We start from the raw sequence: 15,159 nt of genomic DNA, 5'->3' as shown, positions 1-15,159 counted from the left end.
CTCTTCCCTTGTTACCTCTGGGGTCCACCAAGGATCTATCCTTGGCCCCCCTCCTATTTCTCATCTATATGCTGTCTTGTGGCGACATCATCCGAAAACACGGCATCAGTTTCCACATGTACGCTGATGACACCCAGCTCTACCTCACTACCACTTCTCTCGACCCCTCCATGATCTTTAAATTGTCAGACTGCTTGTCTGACATCCAGTACTGGATGAGCAGAAAATGTCTCCAATTAAATATTGGGAAGACCGAAGCCCCGCCACAAACTCCGTTCCCTAGCCACCAACTCCATCCCTCTCCCGAGCATCTGTCTGAGGCTGAACCACACTGTTCGCAACCCTGGTGTCATATTTGATCCTGAAATGAGCTTCCGACCACATATCTGCGGCATAACTAAGACCGCCTATTTCCATCTCCGCAACATTGACCGTCTCCCCCCCGCCTCTGCTTATCTGCTGCTGAAACCCTCATCCATGCCTTTGTTACCTCTAGACTTGACTATTCCAACGCACTCCTGGCTGGCCTCCCACATTCTACCCTCCCACATTCTACCCTATGTAAACTTGAGGTCTTCCAAAACTCAGCTCTCAGTGTCCTAACTTGCACCAAGTCCTGTTCACCCATCACCCCTGTGCTTGCTGACCTCCATTGGCTCCCAGTTAAGCAATGCCTCGATTTCAAAATTCTCATCCTTATTTTCAAATTCCCTCCATGGCCTCACCCCTCCCTATCTCTGTAATCTCCTTCAGTCTCTCAACCCCCCAAGATATCTGTGCTCCTCAAATTCTGCCCTCTTGATTATCCCTGATTATAATCGCTTAACCATCAGCGGCCATGCCATCGGCTGCCTAGGCCCTAAGCTCTGGAACTCCCTCCCTAAAGCTCTCCGCCTCTCTACCCCTCTTTCCTCCTTTAACAAGAAAGTTGGCATGACCATAACAGTATTGAAAAGTTAGGGCTTTTTTTCTCTGGAGCTGATAGTGGTCTTTAGGGTGATGGAAGGTTATAAGGTAAGTAGAGATAGATTTTTTTCTACTGGTTGGTGAGACGGTAAGGTGAGGGGACCAAAAGAATTAATGGGGTGTTTGGAAATATTTCTTTACACGGAGTATAATTGGAATGTGTATTTCCCTGCCACAAACCATTGTTGAAGATGTGCTTATAAATTATTTTTAAAGTAAATTGCACAGTTGCTTGCAAAAGTGAAATACGAAAGTGTATGGGGAGTGGGATTAGATCATCTGGAGACTTGAAGGGCTGAGTGGCTTGTTACTCTGCAGGAACATTGCATGGTTCTATGTCATTTTCAGTTTATTCAGCCACTGTGGTCTTGCTTTTTTCCTGCTTCTCCTGATTCTAGTTAAGGCGCTTTTCCTTTGTATATCCCTTACAGTGGTCTTTACACATTCCACTTTTCTGCACGTTTTATTTTCTAACTCCAGTTCCTTCAGTCTTCTATCAAGTTCTTCTCAAAGTAGGTTCTTCACTTCAAGGTTCTCCACAACTGCTGGTAGGCTTAGTCTCGTCCTTTATAGCTATATTAACTCTAACTGTACATTGAGCATGAGAACCCAAGTATTCATCAACATGCTCATCACTAATCAGATCTAATAAGTTGCTGAACACTAATCTTACAGCACTTCTGCTGCTTCTCAGCTTCAAGAAGCAGTCACCAATTGAGGGGGATGGAGGGATTGGATTTTGAGGAGCGATTACGTAAATTGGGCATGTTCTCACTGGAAAAAGGTTGAGAGGTGATATGATTGCTGTTTTTAGGATTCTAAAGGGACTAGATAATGTAGACCATGAAAAGCTACTAGACCGTGTCACAACAGTAGAACCAGAGCACAGGGCCTGTACTTGAAGGGGAGTAAATTCAAAACTAATCTTTGGAAACAATATTTCAATGAGCGAGTGGTCAATCTATGCAACAGGCTCCCCAGGGAGAAGGTGTAAACAGTTAGTATTGATTCATTCAAATGCAAATTAGACAAGATTTCTTTCAGTTATTAGCATTTTGGGATAGCGTATATGGGTAATTTAAGACATGACGTGTAGCATGCTTGGGAGGAACAGGTGACTTTGGACCTACAGTTCCCAAAGCTCTCCACAACTAGGGTTTTCCCCGTGTCATGTCAGGGTCTATTGTAGACTAATTGATTGCTATGATTACTCAAGAACTCCATTATCATTGTATCATGCGACTACCAAGATGGTAGAAGGCAAACTAGGCGAACTTTGGTCCTTTGTCTAGCAATTCCTATGTCTTTGCGCAGTTGTTTGTGTATATGCCCTGTGTGTTAGGGCAGGCATCGGTTTGATTACAACAATTATAGGATTCTTTTATTCTACATGGCAGTACCTTCAACACTAATACAATTTTCAAGGCAGCTAATATTTCCCTTAATTCTGTAAAAAGTCTTTATTCAACCACTTCCCTTTACAGTCTGTGATATTCAACAATTTATACTGTAACTGAATAGTTCACACTCTACATTTAATCTCAATACGCTGGGGTCTGTTTGTTGTTCCTATTTTTCATCACACCATTAGTGAGACTTTTCCCCCAAATATTTTCCCCATCTCTCCTGAAAACACCGACTCTCACTGGGTTACAGATTCCACAGGTACTTGCAGTTCCATCCAAGAGTCTGCACAGTATCAGCAAGATATCTGACCACAGGGAGCATCATAGCTGAGCCCAATCCTGTTCTCTTCAATGTTCACACACTCCAGCATCAGTCACTCCACGATAGCGGCCAGAATCCTGACTGGTGTTCCCATCCGTAACCCATTGGGCACTGAGTCCAGGATTGTACCCTCAACTGTCACTTTAGCTGTGATTAGCGAACTTAGTACAGGCCGGTGATCAGACCCAGTTCTTCTGATCTGTATGGCTCAGTGTTGTATCAGAGTTTTACCCAGCAACCATTAGGAGAATTACAAAAAAACTAAGCAGATGCATACACAACAGACAAGTAACTGGATACAGAGTACAAGTCAGGGGAGGCTTGATGTACAGAGTGACAGAGAAGTAGCTAAATATAGAATGAGAGAGAGGAGCAATCTCTCCCCCCTTCCCTCCCCCATGTAATTAAGTAGAAGTGTACAATTTAAGAAAAATTCTCAGGTTCCTTGTGGATAGTAACAATAGTTGACTGTGTGCTTATGTCATTGATTAATGACTAGCACAATAGCAGTGCTTCTGCTGTCAACAGGGCACCTCATGTCGAAGGTGCAGCATGATTTGTTAATCCAAACCTTTCCTTCTGTGGTACATTGGAAACTTTTTTGACGCAAACAGGAAATGTCACCATACTTGATTAGATTAGTGATTAACTGCTGTGCATTCACTTGTTAAAACAGGGGTGGGAGGATTGAGTGGAGTCACTTGCTGCCAGGAAAGGCGACAAAAACTTCAATTGTCTCCAGCGGTTCAAGAAGGCAGCTCACCACCACCTTCTCAAGGGCAATTGGGGATGGGCAATAATTGCTGGCCTTGCCAGCGACACCCACATCCCATAAACAATTTTTTTTTTAAATTACTTCCCCCTCAGCTTTTTAAAAAGTATCACACATCACGATAAGGGAACCAGCACGTAGGGTAATAAAGGAGTTACCGATCATTGCAGCAAATCTGGATACAAACCAGGAAACAGGACATTGCTGCCAGAGTAAAAACGCAGCAAGAATACCTACAGAAGGATCGCATGCGTGTGGATCAATCAGGGCTCAACTATTTGCTTTAAAATGTGTAATAATTACCTCAAGATACTAATTGGGATAAAGAGTTGTCGGGAACAACGATAAAATGAAGTCTGGTTTGTTTTTTTAAATTGGGAACCCAAGTGAAGGGCCAGAATAATATTGCAGGGCACAAGCAAGACTGAATAGGACATAAGGAAGTAATTGCTAGTTAACTCAAGATTGTAGGAGGAAGCACCTAGAGTTGGGGAAGGGTTCTGCTCCTGATCACTATCTAATAACCCCGAGTGAGAAGTGTTCGTGGTGAGGTAAAGAGGAATGGTTCCACAGGTGAGAGCTGACCTCTGGTATCTTGCCCAAATAGTAATTCTTCATGTGTGAGCATCAGCAGGATATTCAACTATAGGGGGGTTATGCCTGACCCTGTCCTCACCAAACATCTACATACACATTCCAGCAGGGATCATTGGATAGTGATGAGGAGCCCTGGCTGATTTCTTTCCCTTCCTAACCCAGGGTCAATCGTATCTCCCCTATCAAGGCAGCATTTGCCCGAGTGTGGTATCAAGGACTGAAGTCAATGGGAAGCGGGGGGGGAAAACTCTCCACTGGCTGGAGTCATACTTAGCACAAAGGACGATGGTTGTGGTGATTGAAGGTCAATCATCACGGCCCCAGGACATCACTGCAGGAGTTCCTCAGGGCAGTGTCCCAAGTCCAACCATCTTCAGCTGCTTCATCAATGACCTTCTCTCCAACATAAGGTCAGAAATGGGGATGTTCGCGGATGACTACACAGTGTTCCGGTGCCATTCACAACTCCTCAGATAACATTGCATGCGGGCACGGACTGCTTCAAGACCTGGACGACGTTCAGGCTTGGGCTGATAAGTGGGCAGGTAACATTCGCGCCACAGAAGTGCCAAGCAATGACTATCTCCAACAAGCGAGAGTCTAAGCACCGCCCCATGACATTCAATGGCATTACCATCACCGAATCCCCCACCATCAACATCCTGGGGGTCACCATTGACCAGAAACTTAGCTGGACCAGCCACATAAATACAATGGCAACAAGAGCAGGTCAGAGGCTAGGTATTCTGCGGCGAGTGTCTCACCTCCTGACTCCCCAAAGCCTTTCTACCATCTACAAGGCACAAGTAAGGAGTGTGATGGAATACTCTCCGCTTGCCTGGATGAGTGCAGCTCCAACAACACTCAAGAAGCTCGACACCATGCAGGACAAAGTAGCCCGCTTGATTGGCACCCCCTCTACCTTAAACATCCACTCCCTCCACCACCGACGTACCGTGGCTGCAGTGTGCACCATCTACAAAATGCACTGCAGCAACTCGCCAAGGCTTCTTCAGCAGCACATCCCAAACCCGCGACCTCTTCCACCAGAAAGACAAGGGCAGCAGACGCACGGGAACACCACCACCTCCAAGTCACACATCATCCTGACTTAGAAGTATATCGCTGATCCTTCATCGTCACTGGGTCAAAATCCTGGAACTTCCTACCTAACAGCACTGTGGGAGTACCTTCACCACACGGACTGCAGTGGTTCAAGAAGGCGGCTTACCACCACCTTCTCAAGGGCAATTAGGGATGGGCATTAAATGCTGGCCTCGCCAGTGACGCCCACATCCCATAAAAATGATTTTTTTTTAAATCCCAGCCCTGGCTGACAAGTAGGTGAAACAAATCAACACGGCACCTTGGAACTGAAGAGAGTGATTCACATGTGTATTTTTAAACCATAAAAACTTTATTTGGAAATCATAATCCATAACCCATCCAACATAATTCTTTAGGACAAGGAAAAAAAATACAAATTAAAACATTTTATTGGAATCAGTACCACATAGTTGCTAAGTCCAGAAGCTTTATCGTGGCAAAATAAATAAAATACAGTGCCCAGTCTCTGTTATCATCAGTCATTAACCAGGCACAGATCGCAGACCCCACAAGCATTTCCTAGACTTGCTGTCAATCAGGGGAGTTTAATGTGGGCTTTATTTTCCTGTCTGTTCTTTCGTTGCAGAAATTGGTTGTTGGGGGAGTGTTTCTGTCATGTTTCTTACACGTTTCTTACACAATGAGCAAACATAGAAATTAAAGCCACATTTATTTATTGTTAAATTCGCTTTGAGAGAGTATCCAATTTACAGCACCCGTGTCAAAAGAGAGGATAATGCAAAACCTGACACCTATATATTTTTTCAACTGGCTCGAGTCATTTGCACTCACCTCTTTGAAAGTCGGTTACAGTCGAAGATGCTTATTTTGGCTGACACTGTATCAGTTGCATGTATTTGTAAGAACTGTTGCATTAAACAGATGGAAAAAGTGATTATTTTTACTGTACTCGCACACGCCACGCTAGTACAAGTTTTTATTTCCTAACATTTTACCCCATTAAACTTTTGACAGTTTCAGGGATTCCCAGCATTTTCATTGGGAATATCCCACGCCCTCAGCCATGCAGAAGGTACTGCAATTTTTGCACCAACTGTTTGAGCTATTGGGAGATGTCAAAACCATGTTAGAGCTTCCAGGAAATTAGGAGTTTCGTTCCATCAGTTCCGAGTGTCCATGAATATTCCCAGTTTATGTGAAAATTAGAGGTCAGTAGATATTTTCAGAAATCGGCATGTGACAAACACGGAGAGGATGTTAGCAGGTACAGGTAGCCAGTTGGGACACAGTAACTTCCCAAAATTAAAACTCTATACAAAACTGCCATCTACCTTTGAATAATCTGGTAACTCTAAACTAATGAAACTTAACCCACTCTACTGACATGCAGAGGGGGCTCAGCTTCCATGAATAGTTTACCGTTAAAATTGTTCCGCTTACAGGAGTGAGGGCAGTCAGTCTGACATGTTATTAGGTGTTCATCCAAGAGAAATTCCTTAATCCAAGTTTACTGGCACTTCATTGGTGGCACTGAATTTGCTTTCAGATTAGGGCTAATGGAAGGTTTTTTTTGAAAAAAAGAGAAAAAAAATTGAGACGTTCCAGTTTTTGAATTTAAACGATCCTAACTCTACGTGTGCTATACTAACTACCTTCCCTGCGGTCTAGACACAAAAGGCGTCAAGGGGTATGGGGAGAGAACGGGAATATGGTATTGAGATAGAGGATCAGCCATGATCATATTGAATGGCGCAGCAGGCTCGAAGGGCCGAATGGCCTACTGCTGCTCCTATTTTTCTATGTTCTATGTCTGTCAGTTGTGCTAGGAATTCTACAGATCTACAGGGCTCAAAATTCCTCAATGAGAAATGGGAGGAGGCCTGTTTTTCTTTGTAATCAACAACCCAGAAATGAAATCAGAGGAGCACATGGTTCCCTAGTAAGAACATGATTGCTACAGAGGGTGCAGAGAAAGCACCAATTCTCATGCCGGGGGTTGGGGGGGGGCGGTGCGGTGGATGGGAGCTGAGTGCTGCTTCTGGTGTCAGAAAAATGTTACTATTGGTATCAATGAAGCACAAGACTCAGTACTACATCTCACTAATTACAAGCGGTAAACTGTTTACCATGACTAAAATAAAAAGAGTTCAGGAGGAGAGGGTGTGGGTGATCACCAGGCAGACTAGGAGGAACAGACGGGCAGTGCAGCAATCCCCTGGGAGTGTGGCACTCAAACTGGTATTCAGTGTTGAATACCGGTGAGGGCGATGACACCTCATGGGAGTGCAGTCAGAAGCAATCCAAAGCACTGTGGGAGACTTGGCTCCACAGGAAGGGCACAAGAAAGTGTAGAAATGCAGTTGCTATAGGAGATTCGATAGTCAGGGGGATAGACAGGCATTTCTGCAACTGCAGATGTGAGTCCCGAATGGTGTGTTGCCTCCCTGGTGCCAGGGTGAAGGATAGCACTGAACGGGTGCAAGATATTCTGCGAGGGGAAGGGGAACAGGAACAGCCAGAAGTCGTAGTCCATGTTGGAACCAATGGAACCATGTTGGCACCAAGCAGTCAACACGCAATTCGGGACTTGCGTCTGCGGTTGCAGAAACGCCTGTCTATCCCCCGACTAGTAACAATTGCATTTCTACACTTTCTAGTGACCCCCCCACCTGTGGAGCTGAGTCTCCCACGGTGCTGTGGATTGCTCCTGACTGCACTCCCATGATTCGCCCTCACTGGTATTCAACACTGAGTTTGAGAGTGCCAATAGCATAGATAGGAAAAGGGTTGCGGTCCTACAGGCAGAGTTTCAGGAGCTGGGAAAAAGATTAAAGAATAGGATCTCAAAGGTGGTAATCTCTGGATTACTCCCAATGCCACGTTCTAGTGAGTACAAAAACAGGAAGATAGTGCAGGTGAATGCGTGGCTGGGGAAGTGGTGCAGGAGGGATGGCTTCAGATTCCTGGGGCACTGGGACCAGTTCTGGGACAGGAGGGACCTGCACAAGCCAAACGGGTTGCACCTGAACAGGGCTGGGATCAATGTCCTCGTGGGGAGGTTAATTAGTGTTGTGGGAGAGGGTTTAAACTTGTTTGGCGGGGAGATGGGCACCAACAGAGAGGAGAGACAAAGAGCATAGAAAACTAGCAGGGACAAATAGAAACAGAACAAAGAATAATGTAGAAAGAGCATGGAGCAGAAGGAGGAAACAAACAAAGCCATCTAGCATGGTGTTGGAAGGCATGTGTGTTAATGTGAGGAGTGTTACAAATAAGGTTGACGAGTTACAGGCACAAATTAACACATGGAGTTAAGATATAGTGGCTATAATGGAGACCTGGCTTAAATATGGGCAGGAATGGGAACTAAACATTTTTGGTCACAATGTATTCAGGAGGGATAGGGAAGGAAAAAAGACTGGAGGTGGGGTGGCAGTATTGATCAAGGATAATATTACAATTCTACAGAGGGACAAAGACTTATCTATTTGGTTAGAGTTAAGGAACAGAAAAGGAGCTGTTACATTGCTGGGTGTTTACTTTCGACTCCCAAATAGTGAGAAGGAGATAGATGAGCAATCTGTAGGCAAATTTCAGAGAAGTGTAAAAATAATAGAGCAGTAATTGTAAGGGACTTCAATACCCCTAATATAGAGGTAGGGGGTGGGGGAGAGTAAAAGGGCAAGGAGAGTGAAGAATTCCTAAAATGTGTACAGGATAACTTTCTTAGCAGACTTCAGGAGGACATAGACTGGTGAAATGGGCAGGCACATAGCAGATGCAATTTAATGTTGGTAAGTGTGAAGTGGCGCACTTAGGGAGGAACAACATGGAGTGGCAGTATAATCTAAATGGTACTATTTTGAGGGGGGTGCAAGAGCAGTGGGACCTGGAGGTGCCTATTCACAAATCTTTGACGGTGGCAGGGCAAGTCGATAAGGCGGTTAAGAAAGCGTATGGGATACTTGGCTTTATAAATAGGGGCATTGAATACAAAAACAAGGAGGTCATGCTAAACCTTTACAAATCACTGCTTAGGCCTCAGCAGGAGTATTGTGTACAATCCTGGGCACCACACTTTAGGAAGGATGCCAAGACCTTGGCGAGGGTACAGAGGAGGCATACCAGAATACCACCAGGGATGGAGGACTTCAGTTATGTGGAGAGATTGGAGAAGCTGGGCTTGTTCTCCTTAGAGCAGAGAAGGTTAAGGGGAGACCCAATAGAGGTATACAAAATTATGAGGGGTTTTGATGGAACAAGTAGGGAGAAACGGTTTCCTCTGGCAAGTGGGTTGGTAACCAGAGGGCATAGATTTAAAATAATTGGCAAAAGGACTGGAGAGAAAACGAGGAAAAATGGTTTCACACAGAGGGTTGACGAGATCTGGAACACACTGCCTGAAAGGGTGGTGGAATCAGATTCCATAGAAACTTTCAAACAGCAATTGGACATGTACTTGAAGAGAACTAATTTGCAGCGTTATGGAGAAAAGGCTGGGGTGTGGGACTAAATTGGACAACTCTTTCAAAAAGCTGAACAGGCTCAATGAGCCAAATGGCCTCTTTCTGTGCTGTAAGATTCTTCTATGATTCTAAATAAGAATGGGAATTGATAGGGAATGGTCCAGAGGCCGAGGTTTGACTAACTTAAAAATACTGGTTTATCATCTTTGTCAAAAGTACTGGGTAATTGACATCCCCCAAATTAACAGCAGGCAAGAGAGACCCACCCCCTAAATAAAAATCTAAATGTAAAATTTAAGTAGCTGGATTTAAAGAGTAATCCCCTATATGTTTATTCTCTGCGATTACAGACACTTTAATACCAGTCTCAGCAAAACTGTCAAATTGACTATAGACTGCTTGAAGTTTCCCCCCGAGGCTGGTTGACAGATCGGGCCCCAGCTGCAAAGTCACTGTTTACATGTGCTGCCCACCCACAACATAACCCCGAGGCTTGAAAGTGACCTTACCACAAGCAAATGGGTGTTAAAATAATTTCTTAGCCTATTTTTAACTAAAGCTTATTTTACACTAGCTCTTACCATACGTCCACTAGCTCTGCTGCTCTATACCACTTGAACAGAAAAGGAGATTTGCATCCAGTAATTAATGGCAACACTTCCACGTTGGACTGGGACAGTTAACTACTGCTCCCACCTGCCTATTTGGGTGATGACTAAGACTCAAAAGAATCAAGAGAGTCCAAAGTGAGAAAAGGCCCATCAAGCTCACTGCACTCAGTCCAAATGTTGTGCAATCTCCTCAAACTATCTTGATTATGTTTTCAACTAATAAAAAGTATGTTCCTGCAGCACAATTAAATTAAGAACTTACTGTATTTTTTTGACTAAGTCAAAGTTCCCAGTAGTCACATTCTTTAAACATTCTCTGCCAGTGACCTGACACTATTTGAGACATCGAGAAGCCACGAGGTGCCAGGTTCAATCCCTGACCTCTGCTGAATTAGCGGATTTCAGTTAGATGCCAGTAGGGGATGCTATCATCAACCTTAGTGCTCAACAGGTTAACGCAGGGAAAGATCAGCCAGAGTTCCCACTCGCAGTCACTATCCAGGCCATCCCTGCTGGAAAGTGTGCATGCAGGAATGTCGGTGGGAAGCACAGGATCAGGCTTGGATGTGATACCCCCACAGTCAAACAGCCTGCCAACAGTCACTGTGCGGGTGCACACGTGAAGAATAGCCACTTAAACGGGGCTGTCGGTCCCTGTGGAATCTGTAACCCTGCAAGAGTCAACATTTTCAGGAGAAAACGTGAGACATTTGGGGAAGAAAAGGGAAGTAGAAAATGTCTCACTGTAATTCTGTGACTAAAAAGGGCAATAAATGAACCCAAGTGTATTGAAGTTAAATGTAGCGTGTCTGTGAAATATTCATCTACAGTATAAATTGTTGTCCTCATTGAATATCAGACTGTCTGTAAAGGGAAGAGGTTGAATAAAGACTTTTTACCGAATTGAAGGAATATGTTAGCTGAAAACCATGTTAGTAATAAAGGTACTTGCATATAGAAGAAGAGAATCCTAATGATCAGAACACAGTGAAGGGAATCCATGTAATTTTTAAATTGGTGCGGGGCTCGAGTTTGGGTTCATATTAAGTGCTTGTAGTCAGCCATCCATTCATCTGTTTAGCACTTCATCCTTACACTGAGGGAGGAGTTGGACATTAACAAGATACATGATCCTGGCCTCGTCACAAAGTTTATTGAGGCGTGCTCCATGCCAGATTGATTCTTCTCAACAATCTTTTTAAGCACTGAGCCAAAACTCTTAACTGGTTCGTGCTTTAATAATACTGTATGTGGAAGGCTGTCATTCAAGCACAGAGACAATCCGGAGCTGTCAAGAGGTGTCAGTACAGAGACAATCGATCAGTGTCTGCTTCTTAACCAACATATGCAGTAGCACGAATGCTGCAAGATTAGTGCAGAATGAATAATATTCCCGGTCTGTGCTAAATTAACCCATTTCAGCTGGGGCTGCAGTGGGGGTGCTATTATTGGCCTCGGCGCCTCTAGGTTAAGGAAGAAAAGAAGTTCGGGGTCCTGCTCTTGATCTTTCTCCAGCATGTGCCTGGATGTCAGGTGAGGACATGATCAGATTCAGCACTGATATCTCCATGGGCAAATAGCTTGCTGACACTCTATCTAGGCTCACACGAAAAATGGTCACTTGGATGAGAGACCAGAGGGTGACTGGCAACTACAATATGATACCCCAGCAAGAGTCCACGGCTTAGGGAGAGAAGTGGAGGAGAGGAAATTGGCAAGATAAAAAAAACGCTTGTAAAGAGGCCATGTGGGAATGGTAGCTTAACTTACCAAGTTCTACACTTGTACTGTGCTACACCTCAGTTGAGGGATCTAGGTAGTGAACTGGGTACTCTGTTTATGAACTCTGGGCCAGGCCAGAACGGACCAAAATGGCTTTTCCAGTCCTGTACATTCCTATTGTGTCTGTTCCATAAATAAATCTTTCAGATGCAGAACGCCTGTCATTTGAAACCCAAATACTGACAGACACTTTGTTTATGTGATATCTAAAAGATCACCGCACCAATCACTAAATTCCAAGCTCTCCAACTACCGAACAAATGGCCCAGTGATGGTCACAGGAATCTTCTCCTCACTGAGATGTCAGCTAGAAATGCACAACTTATGAGACGTTGCTATTTGGGGAGACTTCCTTACCGTTTTAAGGATATCCTCAGTAAATGTACTCTTACAAAGGAGAGATTGTTCTGCCGTACAAACCTACGTATGGGCTCAGCAGTTTGTCATTTATGCCCAGGAGGAATAAAATTGGACAGTAGTTCTATAAATATTTGCGCAATGACTTACAGGCCTGCATGTTGCTGGTTGAAGTGATAATACCCAAAGGGTCCTGGAATGTGGCATTACAAGTTTTTCTAACAAATCATCCTTTACTACTAACATTTGGCTGTTTTAAGAATGGGATCATTGCAAACCTGGCGCTGATAGTTTGGGTGTAAGGATAGTTTGAGTGGGGTCACTGTATAGCTGGCTGTGATAGTTTGGGTGAATTTTTTGTAACTGGTAGAATAGAAAAGGGAGAACCAGTGAATTTGGTGTATTTGGACTTTCAGAAGGCTTTTGATAAGATCCTGCATAAGAGATTAGCGTGTAAAGTTAAAGCACATGGGATTGGGGGTAAGGTACTGACTTGGATAGAGAACTGGTTGGCAGACAGGAAGCAAAGAGTTGGAATAAACGGGTCTTTTTCCGAGTGGCAGGCAGTGACTAGTGGGGTACCGCAGGGATCGGTGCTAAGACCCCAGCTAGTCACAATATATATTAATGATTTAGACGAGGGAACTAGATGCAATATCTCCAAGTTTGCAGACGACACAAAGCTGGGTGGGTGTGTGTGCTGTGAGGAGGATGCCGAGAAACTCCAGTATGATTTGGACAGGTTGGGTGATTGGGCAGATGCATGACAGGTGCAGTATAATGCGGATAAATGCTAGGTTATCCACTTTGGTGGCAAAAACAGGAAGGCAGATTATCTGAATGGCAATAGATTGGGAGAAGGGGAAGTGCAACAAGACCTGGGTGTCCTTGTGCACCAGTCGTTGAAGGTAAGCATGCAGGTGCAGCAGGCGGTTAAGGCAGCAAATGGTATGTTGGCCTTCGTAGTGAGAGGATTCGAGTACAGGAACAAGGATGTCTTGCTGCAGTTGTACAGGGCCTTGGTGAGACCACACCTTGAGTATTGTGTGCAGTTTTGATCGCCTTATCTGAGGAAGGATGTTCTTGCTATGGAGGGAGTGCAGCGAAGATTCACCAGACTGATACCTGGGATGGCAGGTATGACGTATGAGGAGAGACTGGGTCGATTGGGCTTACACTCGCTGGAGTTTAGAAGAATGAGAGGGGATCTCATTGAAACTTATAAAATTCTAACAGGACTAGACAGACTAGATGCAGGAAGGATGTTCCCGATGGCGGGGGAGTCCAGAACCGGGGTCACAGTCTAAAGATAAGGGGTAAGCCATTTAGGACAGAGATGAGGAGGAATTTCTTCACCCAGAGAGTGGTGAACCTGTGGAATTCTCTACCACAGAAGGCAGTTGAGGCCAATTCATTAAATATATTCAAGAAGGAGTTAGATATATTTCTTAAGGCTAAAGGGATCAAGGGATATGGGGAGAAGGCAGGGACAGGGTACTGAATTTGGATGATCAGCCATGATCTCATTAAATGGCAGAGCAGGCTCGAGGGGCCGAAGGCCTACTCCTGCTCCTATCTTCTATGTTTCTATGTAAGGATAGTTTGAGTGGGGTCACTATATAGCTGGCCGTAAGCATAATTTGAGTGGGGTCACTGCATAGCTGGCCATGATAGTTTGGGTGTAAGGATAATGATAGTTGCATACCTGGCCTTGATAGTTTGGGAGCGAGGACAGTTTTGATAAGAGTGTGGGGAGGTCACTGCATACCTGGCCTCGATAGTTTGGGAGTAACATAACAGGTAAAAGTGCACCCAATGGGCATCCCACTATGCGGTTCAGTTAACACGTGCAATACATCTATTCAGCTTTATATAAACCCACTATGAGAATAATTAAAAATTGCATCTAAGTACATTGTCAGCATTATGACTGGCTCGTCCCATCTTTTGGCAGAAAGTTCTCACTAGATTCGACTTCATTTTTATTGGTGGATCCTGTGAATTCTGCTGGTGGATTGGTCAGGGCTTCCTCCTCGTGGTGGGAAACAGTTGGAGTTGACTTATCACAAGGCTGTGGACAGCTGTCGGAGGCCAAAGACATTGGCTGCGGGGGGAGCTCTACCTGCAACATTCAAATGAATAAAAGTGATGGTTAGAACGGTACAGTCCTAATTGAACTAGCCATGATCAGATTCACCTAACTGTAATAGCTGTGGATCATTCTTCACAGGCAAACATTGCGCTCACACCAAACCAAAATTATATAAACAACTTTAACCTTCAAGCTCCTTGATGGTTCTGTGGGTAAATGCATTCTGAAGTACGGTGCTAAGCTGTACAGACCAGAAGGTCTCAGGCACCACTCCCTGATCTATGCTGAGTTAGCTGATGCCATCTAGGACAGTAGCTGGGGCACTGCAATTGGCTTCAGTGCATTACAACAGTGACTACACTTCCAAAAAAAAAGTACTTCCTTGGCTGTAAAGCACATTGGGATGATGTGAGGTTGTGAAAGGTGCTTTCTTTCCTTGCAAGTCTTTCTTCTGGGTTAAGGAGAGGAAAATCGGCCAAAATTTTCACTCCTGATCGCCATTAAGTGAGCCCTCCTGAAAAGTGCCTCTGTGTGGACATCAGGAGAGTACAGGATTGGGCTTTGTTCTGAAGTCTCCCTCAGTTAGATACTCTGCTGATACACATTGTCTGGGCTCATGTGTGAAGAATGGGCATTTGAGTGACAAACCATAGCGTGGCCAGTATCCATGAAACTGTACCACAAGAATCAGCACCTTCAGGAGAGAAGGGGTGGGGGGAA

The 15,159-nt window shown here is 44.5% G+C and overlaps 1 protein-coding gene across 1 annotated transcript in view; it reads right to left on the bottom strand.

Annotated features, from left to right (window-relative positions):
• Positions 1–5,459: 5,459 nt before the first annotated feature.
• LOC147108236 (signal peptide peptidase-like 2B) overlaps positions 5,460–15,159 on the bottom strand; it is a 49,664-nt gene continuing 39,964 nt past the window's right edge. The window contains exon 14 of the mRNA XM_086004773.1: positions 5,460–14,469. Coding sequence (XP_085860899.1) covers positions 14,272–14,469 — 198 coding nt within the window. The 3' untranslated portion in view covers positions 5,460–14,271. The remainder of the gene's footprint in view (positions 14,470–15,159) is intronic.

The sequence above is a fragment of the Somniosus microcephalus genome, chromosome 13, assembly GCF_052327205.1.
Source record: "Somniosus microcephalus isolate GS21.2 chromosome 13, FLI_Smic_1.0, whole genome shotgun sequence".
In the NCBI taxonomy this organism is placed as follows: Eukaryota; Metazoa; Chordata; class Chondrichthyes; order Squaliformes; family Somniosidae; genus Somniosus; species Somniosus microcephalus.
Note: the sequence above shows the minus strand (reverse complement) of the source record. Positions and strands in the feature narration are given on the sequence as shown.